General features: G+C 38.9%; 1 protein-coding gene across 2 annotated transcripts in view; it reads right to left on the bottom strand.

Moving 5' to 3' along the window:
• The window catches only part of EPHA6 (EPH receptor A6), a 436532-nt gene that overhangs the window by 315671 nt on the left and 93720 nt on the right, over window positions 1-27141 (bottom strand). For both annotated transcript variants that reach the window (XM_034072841.1, XM_013127941.2), the window contains exon 3: window positions 12826-13489. In XM_034072841.1, coding sequence (XP_033928732.1) covers window positions 12826-13489 — 664 coding nt within the window. The remainder of the gene's footprint in view (window positions 1-12825; window positions 13490-27141) is intronic.

Raw genomic sequence — 27141 nt, 5'->3', positions numbered from 1 at the left:
GTATTAAATCACACTAATGGAGAATTATGAAGGTGGGTGTGCCTGCTGATCCCTGTGTTGTCCTCCCCCTAATCGGGATCTAAAAGGTATTTAACAGCTATAATGTTGACGACTACATGTTTTTCTGATTACATTTGCACACATGTATTAACAATTACTTAGCCAACCACTGACTTGATTCTGCTTCCCATGACCTTAATGGAAACTACCCACTATTTTCCTTTTGAGACTATAAAACTTTCACTCACCATCCCTAAATGCACCATCGCCCCAACCCCAAAATACTAAACAAATCCATTAGGGTCATAACCCAGAGCTGCTAAACAGGCAGACACTGAAAATTCTGTTTACTGTGTAGCATTTTCCTGTGCACACATCAGCACTGTAGGATCCAAAACTGAGCCCCAGCCTCCAGCATAAGCCGCAAAGAACAAGAGAGGCACTTTAAAAGTTCAAACAGAAAATGACCTGGCTAAATAACATCTTACCCTTGGGTTCATCCTAATTACTGTATTAAAAATACAGCTCCAGCAACAGGAGACAACAAAACAAAGGATGCTAGCCTGATTAATGAGAAGAATTCACCCACAACTCTCTCATTCTCTGCAAGCAGAAGAGATACATATTTAAAGAGAGCACACATCTGGGTTTAGGCTCTTGAGTATACGTAGGTCGGTATGTTCTTGATGCCATAGCAAACACAACTAACGCTACAGTTCAACAATATATAGCTCCTACTAATTTCAGCTGAAGTCACACTGGATGTTGCAAGCTTCCCAGTTTGAAATGTGCACTGAACAAGCCCTGGTGTATGTTGTATTGTGTATGTATAATGACTGCTCGAAAGAAGCATTTCAGAACAACTCTGGAAGATGCAGTTGGCATTGTTTCCAGTTTAACCTCTAAAGCTTTTAATCAACCCCTTAAAAATCCACAGATAAAATAAGGATACTTGCAATTTTATGTCATGTCTTACTTGAAAGAAATGTTCAGTTTGCTTCATACGGTTCTTTACCACCTCACTCCTACTATCAGGTTAAAGACCAAGTTTCAAATCCACTAATACATCAACAATCAATTTTTGCGCTGTAATTATTCACTGTAGAAAGCTTTAGAAGTTCACTGAAGAACTTGAGAGCTTTGGCCTTCTGATACTGCAGTCCCAATCTATAATTTTACTTATAAAAACTTGTGTTATCAGTTTAATGTTTCTTAAAGAATATACTTAAAACACATCACATAAAAGAGAGGGGTAGGGAGGATATCTCCCGATGTCCTAGTCTCAGGCATTTCTCCCTCAAAACCTTCCTCTGAAGAGAATGTAGATTTTTATTGAGAAAGGAAAAAGATCTTTTTCAAACTCAAATTCCTTCAAACCACAGAATTTCTCTTACATGGACCTGTTAACTATGACATGTGTCTATCATTTTAAACAACTGAGATAAATACGCAAAAGTAAAACAATGCGTAGTTCACAAAGAAACATGCAGAGGTAATCAAATGTATTATTCATTTACTGTAAGTCAAAAGAATCCCAATTCTGATTTTCAGAATAAAGGTTACATATTCTCTTAGTTTGGGATTTGCCTCTATCAGCATCCTAAATGCTACAAACCAACCATGCCTCCAGGCATTCCCCTAGATCTTTCCCCCAGGGTCTTTACTGGCTCCTGACTCTATCTGACTTTATAGCTTCTTTTATGTTTTCCGTTAAATGTGGTGGAAAATTTATTCTGAGCTACAAATACAAAAATACTTTTACATCTTTAACTATTATTCCAGTCTCTGATATCTAAACAATTCAACTCAAAAATTCTCACTATCCCTATGAAGGCATCTTGAACATAAACATGTATAAGGCTTCTCCACAATGTAATGGGTTAGTATTAAGGTATGATACACTAAAAAATCCTGTGGTTTCTCAAATATTGCTTTAAAATAATTGAAAACAAAATTTCAACAGGCAGATGGTGAATGACAACGAGTATGACCATTAAGATCATATCTACCAAGTGAAGTAAGCACGTCAAGAAACTGCAATACTCATTAAGTCTAGGTGTCCCCCCCACTTTCGTGCCTGAACTGCCAATACACATAGATTCTGGTATGTAAAATACTGCACATATTCAAATGACTTCTGAATGTGATTTGTCACAGTTTTTCCTATCTTGACTATTCAGTTCTCCCTTGAAGATCAGTTTAGAGTAAAACTGAAAGCTGAATTTTGACTCTGCATAGAAGATATATTACTATTAAATTTACTGCTCCACAGGGACTTTATTAGGGCTGCTACTGAGCTGGGCATCATTTTAATTAGAATTAACACTTTCATCTTGTTTGTGAATACATGTAAGATAAGCTTTGAAATATTGAACATCTGGGAATACCATCAAGCTGTCACAGCAAAATTAAGACATTTCACAGACATAACTGTTATTATATAATAGCCAGATACCAAATAACTAAACATTCATTGTTAGAGTATAATCTCTGTATGCATACATTTCCATGCCCTTAGGGAATGTATTCATGCTTTGATCATTATCCCTTTGAAGCCATGCTTCTTTAAAGAAAGACATTTCAAGTGCAGTCCTTGACTCTGTTAGATGTTTCACTGGTAGGTATGAGACCTGTTTTACATAATTTATTCTACTGTTAGCAGATGTAGCACTAGAACAACACAAGCCTACTGCAGCTGGTAGGCTCCCAAGGATCACCCTCCTTTGCAGAACGATTTACTTTGCAAGACTCAAAGATTCGTGAAAAACTGATGTTCAAAAGACCACCATCACAAGGTCAGGTGCCTCCTGTAAACTCAGGATCCTTCCCTGCAGAAGGATTTTCAGCACATCAACTAAAGCACTATGGGACTCCATTTCTGAGGTGTGTCAGACAGCAAGTCTTTATTTATGTTTATCTCTGTTTAGTCCTTTAGATCTACTTCAATCACCAAAAACCTATTTACTGTCAACTTGGATTATGACAGCTCTTGAATACAATGACCAGATGACAGCTGAGGTCCAGGTGACAGGTAACAGTCTGGAGATCAGGTCTGAGGCAGACTCTCTGTGAGCTGCTGGTGAGGACATGCAGGGAGCAAGTGCCTAAGGAAGGGGGAGACATGGGAGACTACCAGAAGTAGTGAAGGGCTCCTGCAAGAGCAGCCATGGGGGCTGCTCCAGTGGAAGTTGGTTCCACAGACAACTCAGAGCCACTTTTCACTGCCTGAAATGCCAGGCTACATTGATTCAAATTATGGTTAAGAAGCCGCTGTGAACCATCAGCTGTAACAGCACTACTAAAAATCAGTATTACAACAATATAGCAACTGCATAAACCTGTAGGGAGAAGGTAATACAGAGCAACCACAAAAATTACCCTCAATTTCTATAGGCTGTTTTCTTCCATACCCTTCCTGTGGGCACCAAACACCTAATAAACACCTAAGCCCCCCTAAAGCCCAAAAGAACTACCCTGTGCAGTTGGACATCAATGTTCAGTACAAGAAGATGTAAGTAACAGAAAAAGGCTGCAATAAAAAAATCATATAAAGAGGGAACCCAAACAATGTGGAAAATTGGAGAGAAATGCACTCAAACAAATGCAGTCTTTTACCTGAATTCACCTTACACAAATGCTTAAGAGTAAGGTGGTACAGAAGAAATGGAAGACAAACACATTCCAACTTTGCGAAGATTTTAGTCTGAACAACTAGATACCTGTTCAACAGAAATCCTGGAAATGCAGTTTGCACACATAATGCTATTCTTCCTCCTCCATCTCTCCCACACCACTCCCCCCCAGATGTTCGGCTACATTTCCTTTTTATACTAGCACCAGGTGGCATGTGAAACGGTTCTGCAAGCAAGCACTCGATGCTGCCTGCCCAGCACAGCTCCCAGAACAGGTCTTCCAGCTCCCTACAAAAGACTGTAAAGCACTGAAGACACTTAAAGCATTAGGGCATTATAGACCCAAAACAATCAGTTTCCTTTTCACAACTTAGCATCCCAAAGTAATATAGCAAGTCATCTTTTGAAATCTCAGTTACAGATCCTCTCTTCTTGCTATGAGACCTACAAACAGCAGCTCAAAAGGCATCCATCTTCATCAGTTTGCTTGAAAGCTGCAGGCTCAGTGCTCTAAGTCACAGCAGAGAACTACCCATCACTTGCACCTCCATAGAACCACAGAACCATAGAAGAGTTAGGGCTGGAAAGCACCTTAACATCATCTAGTTCCAACCCCCTGCCATGGGAAGGGACTCCACACACTACACCAAGTCACCGAAGACTCCATCCAACCTGGCTTTGACCTCTACCAGGGCTGCTGGGTTTTTAACATCGGTGGGCATCCCATTCTGTTGCCTCACTACCCTCATAGTAAAGATCTTCTTCCTTATATCTAACCAAAATTCCTCCTGTTTAAGTTAAAACCTATCAACCCTCGTCCTGTTGTCCACGTTATTCTTACCTGATGCTTAACTGAGGGGTTTAAAACTGTTCTACACAACTGAGTCACTTACTTGTGTTTCATTAGTGTTGCAGGGAAAACCTGCGGGGTCCAGACAACCTACAGCAGTGCCCAGTGCGTGGCCATCATGGGCAGGGACATCCCCTGGGCCTCCTGGGCACAGGCACTGCCTCAGGGCCAGCAGCCCAAAGGCCCTTCTCCACAAGGGATGCTGGCAGAAGGGGCAGCAGCAGCAGGGCTGCGGTGGGCAGCACTAAAGCAGCACTGCAAGGTGATATACTGCTGGGGATTGTTGTTTTTCTTAGGGTGGAGTTGTCTTGCTGTGAAAAACGACTGCTTTTGATACTATTTTCAACCTTGAGTTCTACAAAGAAAAAGCCTGGCTAAAGCAAATCTCCTCTCAGTTCCATTCTTACTAAGAGTTACAAAAAGCAAATATAGTTCAAGTTTTTAAACACTCCTACACACGATTTGTATTCAAGACAAATCTTCTGTCAGAAATGTCTTTACACTGATATTTCACTTCTGCTTATGATTTCTAAGCTACACTATGCAAAAGGAAACCCTTTATTGATTGCTGTTGAAATTACATTTCTCAGCAAAAATGCTTTAATAATTGACTGAATAAAATGATGGGAGACCTCTATGGGAGCAGTTCCATTACAGAACGGGTTTTATGGTTTATTTGTGAATATGTTACTGATTAATAACCTGCCTTGGAGGAAGTACTGGTGATTATCTTCAGATTTTGGAGCATAATTTTATGAGTTCTCAAAGGGACATCATCTACATTGAAATAATAATGATATTCTAAAACGTTTCAATTATTCCCAACTAAAAACTTAAGTGCTTCTCAGCAACAGCATGAGAAAAATAAGGTTTTATTCTAAACCTAATTCCTACATTCTGAGAATCTCTTACCCAGAATTTTCTGACCATTATCAATGTACACATTCTTACGGGGTTTAAGAATTAAGAGAAATAGTCTTATTATTTAAAACAAATCCACAGCCTACTGTAGTGTTAAAAACTTGGAAGCTTTCACTGAGCAGCCTGACTACTATTATTTTTCAGCTTATATATCTCTTCATTATTAAGGGCTCCACCACAAAAAGTCAGTGATGAACAAACATTCTAGAACCTGAATTTCCACAAACAGATCAAATTCACAAGTCGAAACTTACTTAGCTGCAGCACATGGCTATGGACATCCTTAAGACAAGCTTTTTACACAACTGTGTGATCACAAGCTGTTCCTTTGTGCAATCAGTGGTCAAGTTTGTAAATCCCAGCTTCCTCCCACAGTACTTCTCTTCTTCAGCTCTCAACAAGTTCAATGCCTAACACAAGGGATTTTGTATTCCAGAAGTGTTATTAGGTCTTTACAAGTGAACCATTACAGCTTTACTCATCCATGTGCTTGTCACAAAAGACCTCTTCAGAACTCAAGAGATGTACGTTTGTTCAGCATATTGACAAAACCTACATGCTGAAGCGAATATACTCAACCATAAGAAAACCCTATCACACTTCCAGCTGGAGGAAAGCCTCCCACAACTGTAACAAGATAGAAGCAACCAATGCTGTATTTTTACATTCATTTAATACAGTAGGCTAAGTTTTTCATTCAAGCAAGACTTGCCTACATTCAATATACTTGACTGTTGAAAACAGTTCCGTTTGATCATGTGTAAAGAGCAATGCACATTTTCCAAGTTAAATTAACCCAAAATATTTGAACTCAAGCTCCAGCTACTGACTCCCAGAACAAGAAAAATAATCAAGTGGCAAGCAAGAAAAAATTGTATTAGCCAAGAATGGTGAGGCACCATTTCTGTTAGTCTCTCTAAGATGCAACATATGTTTTGAGGCCAGATCCCATCACCATGAGGAACACAGGGCAGTACACAGAATGAGTGCCTTCTTTCTTCACATCTTGCCATACTATACCGTCCCACCTCTGTCAGTCTATTATTCCCATTTTTACCAATACAAGAGAAACTTGTATGGTGGCATGCATGTTCATTGCTGACAAATAAACATCTTCGAATTTTTTAATAGCAGATTTCATTAAAAGTCAAGAATTCAGTTATAACTAGCTGGTTACTGTTACATATAGGCAAATCCATCTGCACACAGATTTATGAAAGATTTGTGAATGAGACCTACAGACTTCATCCTTGTTGCCCCATCTGGCATCTCATACATTAAGCACAGCTTCTGAGCTATATATGCCAATCCCTTCACACCTTCAGCATGAGAGTCCATGGACCTAATTGTTCTTATCCCCCTAGGACACAGCCCCTCTTACCAACCCTACAGTGAGGAGATGTGTCACACATAAGCCTAATATATAGTGTGTAGAGTAGAGGAAGATATCAAAGCAGCTCAGAAATCTGGACAGCAGGTTAAAAAATGGTAATACATCAAGCAGAAGTTTTACAGTGAACTTATTCTATACACAGCTGAATAGATATACAAATACATTTGCATTTATACATGCATTTTATAAAGCAATTTACTTCTAGTGGTATTACAAGTTTTGCATGTGACTATCACTGGAGTGTACGTGTTTCAGCAGAGCAAGAACAAATAACTAATTTACTATGGGCTGCTGCTAATGTCAAATCACACGGCTGTGTTATCCACTCCTACACAACAAAATCAATCACTCCAGTCCTCTGACAATTTTTGTCTACTGCTTATCAAGGATAGCTGGTAGGATCAATATTCAACAGCATACACTAACACAAAACCTGAGGCAAGTCATATCTGAGTCATCACTATGCGTTTGCTTCTGAAACTTCATGTCTGTGTGTACAAACAAAAAACAGTGACAGTTTATCTGTTTGAAACTTGCTATTTAACCTAAACTGGCTTTCTTGTTCCACCATAAATCATCACAGAATCATAGAACAGTTTGTCTTGGAAGGGACCTTCAAAGGTCATCTAGTCCAATCCTCTTGCAATGAGCAGGGACATCTTAACTAGATCAGGTTGCCCAGAATCACATCCAGCCCTTGAATGTTTCCAGGGATGGGGCATCCACCACCTCTCTGAGCATCCTGTGCCAGTATTTTACCACCTTAATTGTGAAGAATTTCTTCCTCACATCCAGCCCCAAACTCCCCTCTGTTAGTTTAAAACCACTACCCCTCATACTATGGTGACAGGCCCTACTAAAAAGTCTCTCCCTACCTTTCTTATAGACCCCTTTTAAGTATCAAAAGGCCACAATAAGGTCTCCCGGAGTCTTCTCCAGGCAGAACAACTCCACCTCAACCATTTGTCACAGGAGAGGTGTTCCATCTCCCTGATCATTTCTGTGGCCCTACTCAGGATCATCCCCAACAGGTACATATCTTCTATGTACAGAGGACCACAGAGCTGGACAGAGTACCTCCAGGTGAAGTCTCACCAGAGCAGAGAGGCAGAATGACATCCTTTGACCTGCTGGCCATGCTCCTTTGGATGCAGCCCAGTATACAATTGGCCTTCTAGGCTGCAAGCATACATTGCAGGCTGATGTCCAATCTTTCATCCACCAATATCCCCAGGTCCTTCTCCTCTGCAGTACTCTCTTATCACTTCATCTCCAGCCCATATTGATGCCAGGGGCTTCCCTGACGCAGGTGCAGAACCCTGCACTTGGCCCTGTTGAACCTCACGAGGTTCAACTATCAAACTGGGCTTCACACCAAATACTGTATTTCAATACACATTTCAGAATCGAAGTGAAAAACAGAAATTTCTGAGGATTAATTCTGCTTACAAACAGCAAGTTTCCTATAGATACATAATTTATTCAAAAGCAGTTAGAAAAATCAAGGCTTTAATTTGAATTTATACAGTGAATATTCTGGAAACTAGCTAATAGTGGCTATCACAAAGTTTATTTGTTCAGAAGAATGTAAGATAAGTCAGTATGATGTGACAGGAATGTGTCAACAGCTTGGGCTCATTTAACATCAGTGAGGTTTCCTCACTAGGTAAAATCAAATAAAAGGTCTTTTTCTTGCCTTCTCATAAATCCTCACTTCTGAAGCAGTGCCCTTTCCAGCTGTTTTATCAAATTTCTTGGGTTATAATTTCTCCAACTAAACAGATCTGCAGATGGCTGTACGTTAATGTTCTGAGCTCAGGGTAGGGGGTGTGAGCTGCAACATGAATTTCTATGGTACTGAGAATGTCCTGGCTGCTAACTCAGGCAGCCACTGAGGACAGGTGCCCTCACATACTTATGTAATTCCTAACACTTCACAGCACTAAGAAAGCCACAAACAAACAAAAAAATCAGCAACAAACTTAAGAAATATCCTCAGTTTTAAGACACTGAAAAGAAGATACCAAAATGCTCCTAAAAAAACCCCAAACACACACAAACAAAACAAATCAACCCAAAACCAAACCACACATATCTTTACAAGCTTTGTGGAAGCCAGCCTGGTACCTACCCACCGTATAAGAGCACAAATGTAATTTTTGAGAAGTAGAAAAGCTATCAAATCAACCCAAAAGTGTTGAGAAAAAGGCAAAGTCTTAATACAGGAAAGTTGTATCTCTTCAGACTAGTCAAACTCACTAAAAATCTGATAGTAAGTTATATCACACCCATTTCACGTGGTCCACCACACATAATTTTCCTCCTACTTCATCTAGGCAACAATATCATTTTAATTCACACTAATTGCAGCCTTAAGGACAAAAGCGTTCTGTATTTGCAAGCAGAAAAAAAGTACAGTGTGAATGAAAGTGAGCTACAGCATGAAATACTTTGGCACATGACCTGCAATTTAGGAATTAAAACCAGTAATGCATGAACATAAAACTGCTACTGACAGCATCTGCAATAACCCCCCACATCAGACAGGCATTTAAATGTTAATCTACTGTAAACATGTACTTTTTTCTCTAATGTGAACAGTTCCTGAGTTCAGATCAAGTCTCATTTTTTTGCAGTATGCTAGCGGTTAGATGTGGTTGAGTATATTCAGAAGCTTTGAAGAAGTTACCTACAGATGTTGTAGGTTACTTAACAGTAACCTACACTGTTACCTACAGTGAATGAGCTGTTCTCGACATGCTGGGGTATACATTTAATAAGTACAGATATTTTAATCTAGTTGTGAATTCTTCACAGACTCTTTCACTCAGGAAAAATGTTTTCAAAAGCAAATACAAAGAATGGGGAATATTTATGGATTCACAGAGATATGCATAAAACTACACAGATTGAAGTAAATAATGCTAGCTAGGTTATTTTCAACTGCCAAAGTCTGCTTTTACTTGCTTCACTATGATTTTAACAGCAGTGGTAAAACTGATCAAAACCTTTTTGATTCCCAGTGTTTCTCCTTTGTGAAACTGTTGACAATGACAAAGGCAGAATACAATTCCTTACACCATTTAGTAGTTACTGAATACTGATACTGGGTATCTCCACAAATATCAAACAAAATTTACTTCTTAAATTCTGCAACAGATAAGCCATACTTGCCATGAAGAGCTTATTCTTCCTCAACTGAGATATGTGCTGGTGGATAACTTAATGCTTGACACCATTTGCAAACAAGCAAGCATATTCAAGTATTAGCAAGTATTGCCCACCAACTGCTTACTTGCCAGAACAGATTTTAAAATACAAATTATTATTTTGCAAGTTAGTTTAACACAGAAAAAAGAAACAGTTACCAGTTCTGAATATGTCACAGAGTACATCTACAAGAAGCACTGACAGAATGGCATCAAATACATCCAAGACTCAGATTTGCAATTCCAGCAGGAATAGAAGGGACAAAAAGGCTTTGGTTTGGATAAGGGAACTAGGGGACATGAAGACTGTTTAAATGCATCTCAGGGCTTCTCTACCAGACTAAGATGTAGCAGCTTCTCCTTCCTTAATGGGTATGAAATAGTTCAGTATGTATTAACAAGTGACAAATCTTTTAAACTCCTAATTTCTGATTCGTGTCTCAGCCAAGAAGCAAAGTCTCAAAAGAGGACATTCCTGCTCTCTGAAAAGACTGCTACCAACACAGGTAGGGATCTCTCTTCAGTTCACAATGCTCAAAACAGTCACACTGTAAAATGCACTCCCAGCTGTCCAAGCATACATCTCCACCAGCAGCTTTAGCACAAAGGGAAACACAGCCACCCTTGAGAGTAACCCTCCCAGTTCATCCTTTAATCACAAGAGATGGAGAACAGGCACTAGTGAAATTAAATTGCTCCTCTTTACTTCAAGGAGTATCTCATATGTTTGGGCTTGCCTTAAGCATGATGACCATGACAGAACGCAAGACAAATCTACTTTGAAAAAATGATATAAAATGTAGTACTAACATTACAATACACTGAAGATGAATAAATGGACAACTTCAGACAACTATGAAAATTATTTCAAAACATATATGGAAGCTCTAGTAGATTATGATTTTTTAAACCAGTAATTTGTATCTTTTAGGTCAAACAGATAAGAATATGCAAACACTAATGGCTTTGGGTATTCCATTTCACTTGAGAGGTACCTGCTCAGCAGCAAACTGGACTGTCAACTGAAGAAACAAGTGGAATCAATGCATAGCAGAGATGTTTCCTGACAGGTTTTCTTGTGGACTTCGCTGGTTATATTGCTGATAGAGAGTTCTACAGTATGACTCATGTAATGGACTGAAATTCATTGAGTGTTAATGTCTTGAATAAAATCCTTATCCATTAAGAGAGACATCTTTTGACCTTATGTAGAAAATTACACTTGCTTCCAGTAATGACAATGTCCAGAGTCTGTCTTTGCAATGAGTACATTTTGATAATCAATGCCAGCAAGATCAGACAAAGTGAATTCCATTTTTTGATTACAACACATAGTGTGCTTTTAATGCCCTATATTACCTAAGGCTGCCGTGCAGCTTGCCTAGTACCATCAAATCTTAGGAGCTGTAGAGCAAAATATTTGGGCAACAGCTATGACACTTGTGAGATGTATGAATATGAACTCTTTCCCTTTCTTCTTGCTACAAAGTGAATGTTGAACCAAAGCAGACTGGTGTCTCGGTGGTTACCTAAGGCTTTCTCTACAACCATTACTACATAAGAAGTGCCTTATTCTCAAGTAACTGTGAAACTATTATGCACAGTAAAAGAGAACATACAAAGTGCACTTATCCTTTAGCACCAATTTAGCTAACAAAACAACTGACTCTTAAGAAACTGCAGTATGAAAAGATCCATGCTTTTTATGGCTGTCACCTATCCAGCACTCCTGGCAGGTGGAAAATAAGTCTCAATGTGCACATTCTCCATGGATAGTACTCTTCAATTGAACCTATAAAAGCTCAGAATCCTGGGCTTTACTCAAGTATACACAACATTCAGAGTTTTAGCAATGTATTCATGTCCTAAACAGCACAAAAGTAATCTGAACTTTTCCATTTGTGCATGAAATCCAGTTATCACAATGTCTGACAAATGCAACCACACTTTCAAAAGTGGCAGAGGCACAACAGCACTTGGATTACAGAGAAGAAATGCTTTTTTGCTCCTGCATGTGTTCACTCTCCTACCTACGGAAGTGAGGGGCTGATAAGGGAAGAAAACACGTTTCCCTCTGTAGTTAAGGGAGATCTTATTTTCTATCTTTCTTATTGCTCTCTGAAAGGAGGAAGGGTGTTGACCTCTTCTCCCAGGGAACAAGCAATAGGACAAAGAGAAAATGGCTTCAAATTGTGCCAGGGCAGGCTCAGATTGGATATTAGGAATTTTTTTTTTCCACCAAAAGGGCTGTTAAGCATTGGAATAGGTGGCCCAGGGAAGTGGCTGAACCTCTATCCCTGGAGGGATTTAAACAATGTGCAGTTGTGTTACTTAGGCATACAGTTTGGTGGTGGACTTTAAAGGTCTTTTCCAACCTAAACAATCCTATGATACTGTGACTAGATTCTCTGCTTATCAGTCACTGCTCATCTCATCCAGCGACAGATACCTAAAATACAGGAGAGAAATCTTCCTCCAAAGCATGCACTTATCTCCAGTAGCTACAGGAGCCAAGGTGACTATCTGATATATACATATGTGCACCTACAGTCAGACAACTTTAAAGTCATCCTGACTAACTGTTTTCTTAGATATCCACAATATATTGCTTTCAAATAACCTTGCTTATTTCTCCACAAGAGGCATTCCTTGAAAATGTGATGCCATATTTCCACTATACAAGCTCTTCACTGTGTAGATAACATTATATGATAGTTTTCCTTTTTTTAAGAATAAAAAAACCTGAAAACCCACAAAACCAAAGCAACCAACCAAAAAAGCTTAACAAACCAAGCACAAAAACAAGCAATGTTTTCTTACCGTGGCAGGAGCCATCCACTTCTTCATATCCTACGCTGCAGATGCAGCGGCCTAGAGGCACAAGCCAGTCCCCGTCTGCTCCGCAATACAATTTTGGAGTATCCCGTTCCTCAGCGCTCTTCACACAGGAGCCCCGTACTTCCACCAAAGAGGAAGAATCAACCCTTGGAATGGTATCAGGAAACATAGCCAAGTTTCGGACTGTGAAAGGGCACTTTTTGTAATAAACACGGACTGAGACCAAAGCAATGCATGCTCCGATGTCCTGAAAAGCAAGATAAAATCCTTTCTTGTTTATTGGCCCAACCTCACGAACTTCTGTGTTGAGTTTAAGAATGCGGTCACCCAAGTCCATCTGGGTAAAGCTCTCATCAGCTGCAATAGTATCAATTTTAGTGTATTGGTTCGGTTTGAATTTTACTCCATGAGACTCATCTGACTCCATGTAGTAGAGATTGAAAGTTTCCTTGCAGGTTCCCAGTACCCATGGAATACTGTTACAGTCCCGCAGGGTAAATTTCATTTCCACGTAAATTTTCTGTGCAGCATCACGGGAGATCCAGTTGGTTTGAAGCCAGTTGTTTTGGTTTGGTTCCATCACATTGCATACCTGGTACGTATGAATGGGACGATTGTGTTCATCCATTTCAGTTATGGCATCCCACTGAAAAGAAGAAAAAACGTTTTAAAACTAAGAAAAATATGTATTGTGCATATAGACAGAACCCACATATACACACACATGCTCCATGTATATGAACCTAGGGTCTAATTATTTTAGTGGAAAGACAGTAGTTAAAAGCAGATACCAACCACAGAATGGTACAAGTTTTATTTTAGAAGCTCTGTGATATATTTCTATTAAGAAATACAGTTCTTCCAAACGGCTCAAAGATGAGGGCAAAACTGGCCATGTTTATCCTAACAAATTCAGTAAACCTGAGAACATTCCTGGGCATCTGTGCAGAAAGAGTTTGCTGGAACAGTCCTGTTTGGTATGCTGGTGGGCTGGCTCTGACAGTCCCCCAGTGACAGTCCCACAGCTCAGGCACCTGCAGCAATTGGCAGCTGGGATACAGCCACTCTGATTTGGTAGGTCTGAGGTGTTTGGTGGAGGTTATCCTGCTTTACACAATTGCATAGAAGCTTTTAACTGTATATATGGAGATGCTACATTTCTGGCTCCATAACGTCTGCATTACAGGTACCATATCAAGGTTGATGCCTTTGTAAATTCTCTTTCTTACAGTTCTTTAAGCTTCGAGTTTAAATCATCTCTGGGATTTACATGGAAAAAGGAATTCCAAGATGCAACTGAAGGACAGGGATTCCTGGTCACTGCAGCATGCACCTGGGAAGTGGGCCAAAAAAACAGGGATTCTTCCTATCCCAGCAGGAACATTATCATCATCTGAAGGTCTTATCCTAGGAATTACAAAACATACTTCTTATATGATAGCCAGACAATGGCAAATACTTGGCAAAGAGCCTGCTGACTTTTAAGAGGTTCTTATGTAGTCAAGGGCTTCTCGCCTCTGAACGTATTCAGAAATGGCAAAGCTGCTGCTTCAGGATTCAGATTTGGTCAAAACTGATCACGGACTAAATAGCACAGGGCTTCTCATGCCATTCTCCCCAAATTGGTTTGAATTATGATTAAAGCCTACCCTGCAGTGAGCATTGTAACACCCCAAGTAGATCTGAGCTTTCAGAAAGGAGAAGGGGACTTTCATGCTCTAGTTGGCTTGGCCTCTTCCCTTTGGCAAGCGTGAACCCACACAGCTTGAATTGATTCAAAATTCCACAGCCCTGAAGGATTAAACCATCAAAAATATATTTTAAATAAAACTAATTAAAATCCACAGCTCCAAGCCTTAAAACCGCAACATAGAATCACAGAATAGTCAGGGCTGGAAAGGACCTTAAGATCATCCAGTTCCAACCCCTCTGCCATGGGCAGGGACACCTCACACTGAACCATGGCACCCAAGGCTCTGTCCAACCTGGCCTTGAACACTGCCAGGGATGAAGCATTCACAACCTCCCTGGGCAACCCATTCCAGTGCCTCACCACCCTCACAGTAAAGAACTTCTTCCTCATATCCAATATATAAAGTCTCAATATATCATTGCCTTTTAAAACTATTAAGGGGAAAAAAAAAAATCCAACATATTCTCCTCTTACCATGGAGTTCTCCTCAGAAATATTTATAAATTCAATTTGAATCAATATCTTGATTTGAATCAAAATTAAAGCCCTGAAGTTAGCTGCTAACCATGTAGTTAATAACATAAAGCTATTTCTTCTGTAGGAAAGTAAAGGCTCAGCACTTCAAAAACTTGTTTAAAGAATAAACCAAGATGGATTGATCAAACATGGACAGCAGTTCACTGAAAGGAGGTCTTGCATGCTTCATTTAAGGATGCTGGGGAGGGACTCTTCACTACAAACTGTAGTGATAAGACAAGGGGCAACAGGTTAAAACTTAAACAGGGGAGGTTTAGATTAGATATAAGGAAGAAATTCTTTACTGTTAGGGTGGTGAGGTACTGGAATGGGTTGCCCAGGGAAGTTGTGAATGCTCCATCTCTGGCAGTGTTCAAGGCCAGGTTGGACAGAGCCTTGTGTGCCGTGGTTTAGTGTGAGGTGTCCCTGCTCATGGCAGGGGGGTTGGAATTGGATGATCTTAAGGTCCTTTGCAACCCTAACTATTCTGTGATTCTGTTGTATGCCTGTGCCTTTCCACTGAGCTCCCAGCTAGCCGACTGACAAGTCCCAGTTTATAAAGAATTCATGCATTGGGCAAGAAAAACATTCAGCAGGCATTTGCAAAAATGTTTAACACAAGTAGCAACCTAATTATCATACATGTAAAACATTTTCAGAAGAGGTTAACATGTACCATTTAAATATGGCCATTGCACTGAGACATTCTGTATAAAGTATGCTTATAAAAGCAACTCTGAATATATTAGCATGTGCTCCTAACATGCTGGATACTGAGTGCAAATGAGGTGAGTTCCACCTCCTCCAAATGACAATGTGATTTACTGAAAAGCCTAACAGAACTCAATCTGTGACAGTCTCTGACAAGGACACGTTCTTCTTGGGTGAAATGCAATCTGCTTTTAATTTCGCGTAAGCATTGCTTTTTCCTTCTGATAAACCCAGCCAGGAAATATGAAGCAACAGTTAAATTCTGCACAGACAACAAAAACTCCAAACAAATCATCAAATACACACTTTGTGTATTTATACTTTAATACTTTACATGTATTTCATATTATAGCCCCTAATTAGATAGAAGTATTTGTAACTTGTTGTGCACAACTATTGTACACTTTGAAAACAGATTAAAAGAAGCATCTCCTTTGTGATGCTGGCACAAGAACGTGGTAGCTCCCCCCAGAATACCTGACATGCACAAAAGTTTGCAGCTGTTTGGTTTAGACAAGCTGAGACTTCCTTCAAAGCAAGCCTCTTGGTGTCCTAATGCACTGCATTGCTTTCAAACAAGGAAAGACACTGGTAACAATGGAAATAGCAGCAGCACAAAGCTAATCCTTAACATCTAGAGTTCAAAGCTAATCCTTACACCTGGAGTTACGAAGAAAAACCATCAAAAACAAGGTTTGGAGAAAAGACTTCAAAATTCTATTTTACTATTGTAATCAACAGCAGCATGGATAAGAGGCTACATTTTACTTTCGTATGTGGCATAAAGCAGGAGTAACTGTCAGACAGAACATGCAATTTGAAGATTGGTAGAAGAGTTTAAGATTGTCATATGCAAACACAAAGTATGAGATCAGGCTACAAATCATTCTGAGATTTCAATAGATACAATCTCATCTGTTTTCATATCTCTACAAGCTACTTTACAGCCTGTTTCAGTTTAGAACTTCACTAATATTAAACACCTATACGGAGAACACTATAAAGAGCAAATTACCTAATTTGTCTTATACTAGTTATATATAATACTAAAATCTGTTTTCAGTGTTCCCCACTTTGTTATTCTTATTTTAAACGAAACATTACAGGTACACAAAATTGGCAAGAGCTATTTACTACAATTCAGTAAGTTGTATTGCCAAAGGCTGTATGAGCATTACAAAAAGAGAGATTGCATTTTACATGTTTTATGTTATATCAAAACACATTACTGCATGTTAAGACAACGCCTTAGTGATACCATGCTACAGAGAAGCAAACACAGTGGACCAGTTTCAGTCAGATGGAAGCAGCCGTAACTTCCCTGAACACACCAGTTTTCTCAACACATCCTGAATCTTGACTTACCCTTAAACCATGGCCAGCCCCTCTGAGGTCATATTGTGCTGAATCATGTACTACGCATGATTTGCCTAGTCCTAACCATACACAAACACTGGATTTAGAGGGGGAATGTAGAACAGGAAGGACTGTGAGAATATTAGCTTACTCTGTTGTCATGTCCCAGCCCTCTCTGGCAGCACCCTAAAACAGCATGCTCCCATATCAACCCTACAGCTCTTCTGTGACTTCCAGTCCCAGGTGTCTATGGACAGCAGAGAGCAGCCACTCTGACTGCACCAGAGCCAGGAATAGTGCATCTGTTCCCATATGATGCACTGCAGGCTCTTCTCCACCATGTTACCTGAGCCTCTCGGTTCCCACACTGTCAATCTCCATTGTGCCATTCACACAAAAGCAAGGCCAAGCAGATTCCCACTACTTAGCAGCAGCCCTGTTTGTGCTTGAAGAATTCATTACAATGTATTATTTGTATGTCACACTTTGAGAAGCTTTTCCAATTAATAGGAGTAGTTATATCAAGGAGTTGAAAATGTTTGCTACATAATGAGCTGATATCTAGACAACTTCACATGTAGTGAAAGACACTTTTCCCACAAGTTGTCGCACTGATTGATGAATTAATAGTGGGTTCTTAATTTTAGATAACAGTTATTCAGGCACTAAACCAAGCAGCAGTTGGGTATTTTAGGACGGCAGTTTTAGCATTTAGCACAGCTCAAGATTCTTTTTATTGACATTTCACTTCTTTTAAGCATATGTAGGGACACTGGTTACTCGGGCCCATGCCCTTACTGTGTGGCTGAAGAAAGAGAAGAGACCATCTGCCTTTACACATTTTGCTGCATATGTATCCTAAGCTAGAAAGTTCACTCCTCTTTCTCATCCTTTTTACCCAAAGGATAGTTCTCTAAAAATGAAGATTTCTGCACTTACACATACCTAACTAGTGTATCTTAACTCACTCCTGAATCAGAAAAGCTTGTGGCAGACTTACCATGCAAAACATCTGTATATTAAGTACACAATGGGGCCCCGGGGTTCAATATTCTACATAAATCTTTTGTTGTTGAGCAAAACACATATGGATAAGTACTGGATTTCCACACAACTGAAGGAAAAAGTTGTGCCTAAACAGAACATGGGATAGGAAACTGGGGAACAAAATCTGTTGATTTCAGCTATTCTGTATTTGACTACCTCCAAAGAAAGCACATCTGTAAAGGCAAGTCCTCAATGGTAATAAGTCTTATTACCTCCCTTACTGCTGCTATCTAAGAAAAGTCTGAAGAATGTTATAAGTGTGTTCACATAGCTCACGTACAAGAACAGTTAAGCAATCATTTCCATATTTATGACATCCAATGAGGATAAGAAGAAGGCAGAGGGGATTTTTTTCCTAATATTTTACTTCTTTCTTCTATTTTGTCATTTTTATAAATGGTTTATTACTCACTTTGGTCATTGGTATCTGCAGTTCTCAGCTGGGAGTCATCTAATGAAATCTACCAGTGAATTCTCACTTTCAACTGTTCGCTACTGACAATCTTTTAGATCCCATTTCCATGGAAACAAGCTGAATGATGAAAATAGAGTTTCAAAAGTTTTTCAAATCCCCTTATACTATTTCCAGTGAGATGATCTCTATAGAAATGAGATCAGAGAGGTCTAAGCTAAGAAACAATAGAGAAGGACCTGCACTTGGCATGCACAGCTGCTGGCTGCCATCTGCAAATGCGGATTTAAACATCTAGATGCTGTAGTGACATTTAAGCAAAACCAGTTCTAGTACATTACAGAATCGCAGGAAAAAAAACCTTCTCAGTGTGCTTAGAAAGTGAACATTTTACAACAGCTGGCATTTAAAACATGACATTGAAAAGAGCAAGATTTAAGACTATAAAAAGAATCACAGAATTACTGTTAATTAAAGGTATTGAGTTAATATTTTCCCCATTACTCATTACTCCAACTCATTTTTCTTTGCCTCCAGCTTTTTTGATATCTACAATTCTGCATATGAAAATAGATGCTCAGACCTTCAAAGTCCAATAAGAAAAATGATAATACTCAAAAGCTTATGAAAAGTGCCTATTTAAAAAGGATGGGACAGGGAGGGGAGAAAGAAAAAAAAGCAAATTCCACAGTTATTCATATATTTCCTAGCAAGTAGAAGTTGACATAGATAGAAAAAATAAAACAGCAATTAAACTAGTTATGGTCTTACATCTAAATCAAGCTGACTCAAAGTTGCTTAAAGAATGCATATAAATATATAACATGCATTAGACTGGCTCTGTGCAACTGCAATCACAACACAGGCTTCGAGAAAAACACGTTTTCTACATAGGCAGCAGCATATAGCACAGACTAATACATTCAATGGCAAACCCCTCATCAAACCTGTAAATGTAAAAGCAATTAAAAGGGAAGGACAAAAATCAGATTTTTTAAGTAAATGAAGGATAACTAAGGAAATGAAACAAGGGAATACAGGAAAGGAAGTGGCAGATTATCCTGTGCTCGCCAAAAGTAAGTGTTAATAGGTCTTAGCTGTGGAACAGCTGCTCTGTGGCTGAAGTGGCCAGGATGATTCAGAAAGCTGTTAATGGACTCAGAATTGAAAATCCAAAACAGTAACTCCCTTTTCTGTTATTTACATGAAGCACTGAACACCAAACACCAACAAGGATGAGCTGTTCCAGATGATCCAACATTACTCTGTTCTAGAAACTGTCCAAGCAAGTTCATATGAATGCTTTCTTCAGGCCAGCAAGACTAGCCAGGATCTGGTGAGACTTGGGGGGTGAGCCTTGGAATTCAAGCAAGACAAACTTCAGATATATGATACAACTGACTCACTTGGGGATTAACCAGAATAGGACCTTGGGATCAGAAGGCAAAATAGGACAGACCTGCTCAAGCTTTGTAGGCACACTGTGGCTGTTCCAGAAGAAAAAGGAGTTGCATATAGTGGAAAAGATCAAGATGCCAAAAAACAGGTTTACCTTTCAAAATATAATCTTATGTCAGGTTCAAACTACTGAGGATACTCAATCCATTTGACTGACCAGAATCTAGACAGCAGTATCACAATGCACTAACAGAAAGGCTATTTACAGAATAATGTCTCTGCTGTCTGGATATGGCAGAAAAAGTACAAAACAGAAGCCAGAAACAATAATACATCTTTCTTTTCATTCTAGATCTTGAGAACACAAAGTATGCTCAGAAAAGGGATACATAAAGAAAAATTAATACAAGAATTCACACATTACATGTACACATGAAGTCTGTTTATAATAAACTGACACATAATTGAAGCCAACCAGTAACATATGAAATGCCATTCTCCTCAGAACTCTGGAACAAGACCATTGTTTCCCTGAATGCGTTACGGACTACAAGAGACTTAATGACTTGCATCAAGGATCTGCAAGGACAGCACTCCAGAAGGCAATTTACCTTTTAAATGAGACACACTAGTAAAACCCCAGAAGGTGCTGAGAGATGCCACAACTCAGTGGTGAAAAGTGCTGCTGACAACCTTTCCATGGGACTCTTATCCCTATGTAATGCAACACTTCCAGTGTATTTGGAATTGAATGGAACATGAGAGCAGAAAGTCTATGCTTTTCAAGATACTAAGGCTCCTAGCATTCAACCCTGCTGTATGGCCTTCAAAACCTGCCTGTGCACCATCTCTGGAACTTGTGCCATAGCTTGCTTACCCCTGTTTTACAGAAGAAAAAACAGTTAAAAACTTTAAGCAGTGATTTACAGGTATTAATACAATAGAGCTGGATCTACCCAATTGTAAGAGTTCTGTGCTATAGTCAGTAGAGGCTGCCAGCAGCTGCAGAGTCCCTCTACTATGACAAAACACTTGTATAATGCTGATACTGGCAGAGTAATGAGAACAAGTATCTAGCAATCCTCAGCTGGCTGAATATAACTTTTGGGATTAACCAAAAATACATGCAGAGTGCGATAGCCCTAAACAGCAATATTAAATGAAATGCATGGGTCTACTGTGGAATAACCAACGTGTGTACATAAGAAATAAGCTTTGTTACCTGTTAAGAAAGAGATATCATTAAAAAAATAATAAATCAGACTGTAGGTATATAGTTCAGCCAGGCTCTAATAGATATTAGCTGTTTTATAGTGGAAGACATTGCTGTTGTGTTGCTTTATTTCTGAGTATGGGAGGCTGAAGCAATCATGGGTCCTCCCTTCCCATCACCTAGCATGATCAGAGTAACTGGAGCAGGAACATTACACTACTACTCATTGAAGCCGCTGTGCTAGGTACTTTGGTAATGCTGCACAACAGCTCGCTGCATCATCTGGCCTGGGGGAACTTGCAAAATAGCAGAGATAGTTATAGTAAATGTTTGTGTGGGCAGAGATACTTAGAAACACAGTAAAATATAGACTGAAAAGAAAACCCATGGGCAATTTCTACATTTCTAGTTCAGAAACTTCTATGAATTTAAAGGTCACCTATTAATCTTCCTCAGTTGTTTGTGACCAGCTCTGTGCAGCCACAGCAGTCCTGCACTGACTCTGACCCAACAAGCCCCATGTCACACAGCTGGTATTGGGGACTTCCCTCCTGCCACTTCAACCCTGCACCTCAACCCTGCAGATTACTTTGGCCTGCTGAGAAGCCAGAACAATGTCAGGGCAGGGAGAAACACTTGGTGGAAGATATTCTCAGCCCCCAGTTTGAGAACTGACCTTGTTTATTTTATGATTTAATGCACGCAGTATTACAAGTCAAACGATTCACTGCTTTTACCAGTTAACCCCTTCAAAAACTGTGCATCACATCAAGTCACAAATCTGATGTAAACGCACCAGGTTACAAATATTGGTTCCCTTTTACTTGCTCCCTTTACTTTCCAGGCTTTGAATCTTCAGTTCCAATATCTGAAATCCACCTTCAGCAACAGAAAGATCTTTGCCTTTACCACTCCAAAAAACAGAGCTGTAAGTAAATACCACAGAAACACAGCAAAACAGCAGTCCTGGCTACATGCATGCAGAAGCTGGCTATGATTAAGTTTCCCATGTTCATTTCTAGACCAATCATTCGGCAAAAAAATGTTTCAGTACCAGTAACAGCAGCAGCTATGTAAATAGCTCTTCAAACTGCAGGGTTTCCACTAGAAGTAGTGGATCTCTGAGTCTATTCTGATGTGGGCATTGGCATTTAGCAAGCTTGTGATTAGCAAGCAGTCAATGAGGTTAATATGGATGAAGTAAAACCCAGAAGAATCTCTACCTATGCCGTCTTTCTGTTTCTCCCCAATTCTTTCCTAACATCTCAAGTGTTTAAGAAGGAGAAAGGTAAAATTCATATTGAATTAGTACTAGTCAGTTAGTGCTTTTAACTAAAACTATAGCAAATCGAAACAACCAAAAGTAATAACTATACAAAGCAGCTATATAAAGCTTTTCATTTTTAAGTGCTTTACAAACACTAACTCATTAATTCAAGCTAAGACATAAAACTAAAGAAGCAAGACTAAAGATAATGAGAGGAAGGTTAAGTGACAGATCACTGATTTTTACCAGGATGCCTATAAGATATAGTGATAAGGAGCTTGCTGTTTCGGGTGTGCCTTTATCTTGCACTACAGAAACCCACCTGAACTGAAGCGATGCCACTTCAAAACTTTACTGCAGCACAATGATATTCCTTTAAGCACATTACTGACGGCCTCCTTTAAAACTACTCTTGATTAATCTCTAAGCTATATGCTACCAGGCAAAATGAAGCCCATTTCTGCAGCACACACCTACCTGAAATACCTGCCACCAAACTGCTGATGAACAACTGAAGACTTGCATACTTCACAGATTCCTTCACGCCTTTCACCATCACCATAACAAGTGCTTCCACTACATACCAATAACACGAATCACATCATTTTATTTCCAAGCTGAACAGAGTATTAAACAGGGGAAAACTAATTTCAGAATGATTGGAGTAAGTAAAGGTAAAACCCTGTTTTTACTGGCTTGCAAGGGATCATGCTGATATACTCACTGATGTGAAAGCCAAAAGTAACGGCCTCATATCCTGCCATTTAATTGACCCCAAAAGTCCTGGAAATAAAATTGGAGAGATGAACAGAAGAACCAATTATTGGAAGTGGAGCAAGCTGAATAATGTAAAATAGCAGCTCAGTTTATTTGCATACAAGTTCCTAGGTTTGTTTCTATATTATAGCTATATGCATTACAACTTCACTCATCTTCAAGGTTAAAACGGAGCAGTGCACACAAATTCTGCAGAGTAACTTCCATTACAGATTGAAAACATCTTTAACAAAGTGTACAAAATACATAGAGAAATAAATACATGGAAAACAGAAGTCTGTAATACTTAAAAATAATAAAATAAAACATAAAAAATCCATCTGTATCAAGCTTATTCATAAAGTCTGCAAACTCCAAAGAAAGGACACAGGAAAACAAAAAGGGAAAAGAAAACAGTCACCAGTGGTTTCCAGCAAAACAGTTGGTTCATGCTTCCCACATAATTGCTTGCTTACTGAGAGCTTGTGAAGTAGCACTGTCTCATAGGGGAGCCCAGGCTCAACAGTACTTGTTAAAGTGTACTGGAAGAAAACAACCTGCTATACTTTCCCACTGCTCCTTCCTTCATCCCATTCTTGAGCACACAAATGGAGGAAGCATCAAATTCTTAGTTACCCTAAAGTGTATGTAAGCCGGTATTGAAAACACTCCACTCACTACAGCCAAGTACAGTACCATCAGAGCAATCTCTCAGACATATCCTCTTTTCTACATACATGATACTGCATTCTTCAGATATATCTGAATATGAAAAGATATGAACTATGATTATAAATAATTCACATATTCTTTCAACCTCACATCCTCCCATTACTTGTATTTTCAATCAGACAAACCCCCAAACTACTTGCTAAATCAATTTCTGGCAAAGTTAATGAGAGTAAAGCAGAAAATTTCATATGAGTTCATTTTGGTAGACAGAATAAAATTTCATTCAGCTTTATCTGTAAACTCTATGTAAAGTGGATCCTCTCTATTCTTCATGTTATATGCACACCTTTGAGTAACATGCTTACCTACTAAGTACATTTTGTTCTTGTTTGCATATTTGGCCAGGCTATCTTCTTACTTAAGTTTGCAATCTCATTTGGTTCATCCAAATTAGAAAACAGGTAGTAAGTATTATTTTAATGAATAACTTCCTATAATGAGATGTGAAGATCTTCAGTAACTATATTTTTCCATAGGTCTCTGGTTCATATTTCTGAAGGATAAAACCTACAGAGTGAGTTGTGGAGAGGTTTATCTATTTACTTCTATTTTTAGTTTACTATTTTCTTAGAAGAACACATAGCTCCCCTTAAGATACATAAACTTCAGCTTTCCAAAAGAACCTTGTTTCTAACAGTCCCCATGTGGGCAGTCTGCCTTAGGAGCTGCAGTTTCTGCAAAATCATTTCTCAGTGACAGATAAAGGATGTTTATGCCTCCATCTTTTATCCCTTTGAAGGGATGGGTTGAACATAGGAATAAAAATAAAAGGTAGGAATGTCCCACCACAAATGATTTACCTCTACTGAATACAATGCCTAATGAAGGCATCTTTGCTGTACTCTTATTCTTTTGCTGCAGATTCTGAAGCTTCCTCAGAGAATCATAGTCCTGTAGAAATGATCCCTTTCTAGCCGAAATAACATTAAATGTCCCAATCTTCAACTAGTGTTTGTTCCAGTTATGTTATATACCAAAATAAAACTAGAACTTGAGGTTAAATATTTCCAGCTGTTCACTATTAGTGTTGAAAAATACAGTACACAACATGAGACCACCCTGCAATTCATTCTACTGGGTATTTCAGGACCCTTTTGTGAGCAAAGACTACATGGCTGTGTTATGTGTCTGTCTGGCAATATTCACAAAGGAATTTATAAGGATGAAAATAGGAAGTCAAGATAAAACATGTAGCAATAGCAAATTCTTAAAAGCTTCCTACAAACTACTATAATGCTCATGCAATTCAATGACATTCTAAGCGCTTGAGTTGAAAAGCATCTCCATAGTTGACTCAGGATAACAAGCTTGAGCCACAACTGTCATTTTGAAAGCACACAATTTAGAGCAAAAATATATAAACTTACATATTTTCATTCACTTTTAACTCTAGGAGATACTTAAACATATGTTGATAATCCCGGAGAAGGCTGTGTGAAGACCTCATAGCAGCCTTACAGTATCTGAAGGGGGGCTATAGGGATGCTGGGGAGAGACTATTCATTAGGGACTGTAGTGACACAACAAGGGGTAATGGGTTCAAATTTAAACTGGGAAAGTTTAGATTGGATATAAGGAAGAAATTCTTTACTGTGAGGGTGCTGAGGCACTGGAATGGGTTGCCCATCAAAGCTGTGAATGCTCCATCCTTGGTGGTGTTTAAGGTCAGGTTGGAAAGAGCCTTGGGTGCCATGGTTTAGTGTGAGGTGTCCCTGCCCATGGCAGGGGGCTTAGAACTGGATGATCTTAAGGTGCTTTCTAACCCTAATTATTCTATGATTCTATTCTAGTTTTTAGCTTAATTTCCTACATTTTGGACTTCTTGCTACCCTTACATTTCCCAGATTCTGCAATAGCAAGGGTAGCAACTGACTTCATTATTTTAAGAACAAAAATAACAAACACCACGGTTTTTACACCTCACTGGAACTGTATTTGAACCCCACTGTAGATAACCTAGTTTGCAAATATATTGAGCAGCCACAAGGTAATGAAAAACCACTGCAGCTGTTATCGGTCATGGAATGTCAACTATATATCAAGTCAAACACCAGGTTCTGCCATCATTTAGTGAAATAAAGACTACGCTTTGCATGGTTTTCTTCAAAAACTTTCTCTTTCAGTTGTCACAACCAACTTCTGCCTAAGAAAATGTACTTTATTATGTTACAGTTGAACACAATTGTCAAGATATTTAACAAGCCCTATGTCCCTACTTAATATACTGCCTGGCAGCAGGATGCCCTTTTATCATGAAAGTAAAATCCATTGATGTATGTAATTTCTGAGCACCAAAAAAGAAGGAACAGATTTTTTGGCATATGTCTTAGCTGTTATTTTTTTTAATGAAGAACACTAGAAAGATTTAGATTTTTATTTAAAACTTCTACATTAGTGAAGGACTTCACTTATTATTTAAAATAGTTCCATGACTATCTGGTCTAATTAAAAACACTGAAAAAAGCTTTCATAACAGTTAGTGTCATTTAAAGAACACACACCAAAAGGAGACAATCTTTATAGAACATTACTGAAAATCTTTAACTTATTTTCTGTAGACTAAGCTAAATTTTTGCTGTGAGACAACTATTTTGTAGGGGTCTTTTTTTCTGTTATTTGAATTTAGCTTTAATAGGCCTTTCAGTTTTTTAGAACATGGATGTTCCAATACTCACAGGGCATGAGGGAAGAAAGCAGTACAATTCACCTTTGAGAATTACAAAGAGAAATTCCTTCCTGGAGAATCAAGAGGTTACACAATAACTCAAAAGTCCAGGGAATGGGAGGAAAAAACAACTTAACATTAATTTTTTACCTATTATCATAAAATGATTGAACATACAACCATTTAGCACCTCTCTGATGTTCATACACCATTGTCTACTTTTTGTTACTGAAGAATAATAACTGTGGAGAAGCACAGCAGCCTCAGTTCCCTAAAAGTTTGCTTACTAACTATAATCAAATTGGAAAGCCAAGTTCTGCAATTTCCTCATAGGGACAGAACACAAAAGAAATCAAAAGCAACATTTCTCCCTTCGTATAGACATGACCACGCAAACTTCAAAACTTCCTGATCCTCTCATCTTTCTGTATTTGGGATGAGACCTGGAATTACACCATCTCCCTACAACCCTAATTATTCTGATGAGAAAAACGGGAGCCTTTATGAAAGGAAAAGACCACAGGATCCAAGT

Source organism: Melopsittacus undulatus, chromosome 2 (genome assembly GCF_012275295.1).
Source record: "Melopsittacus undulatus isolate bMelUnd1 chromosome 2, bMelUnd1.mat.Z, whole genome shotgun sequence".
Lineage (NCBI taxonomy): Eukaryota > Metazoa > Chordata > Aves > Psittaciformes > Psittaculidae > Melopsittacus > Melopsittacus undulatus.
The sequence above is the reverse complement of the archived record's forward strand: the minus strand, read 5'-3'. Positions and strand labels throughout refer to the sequence as shown.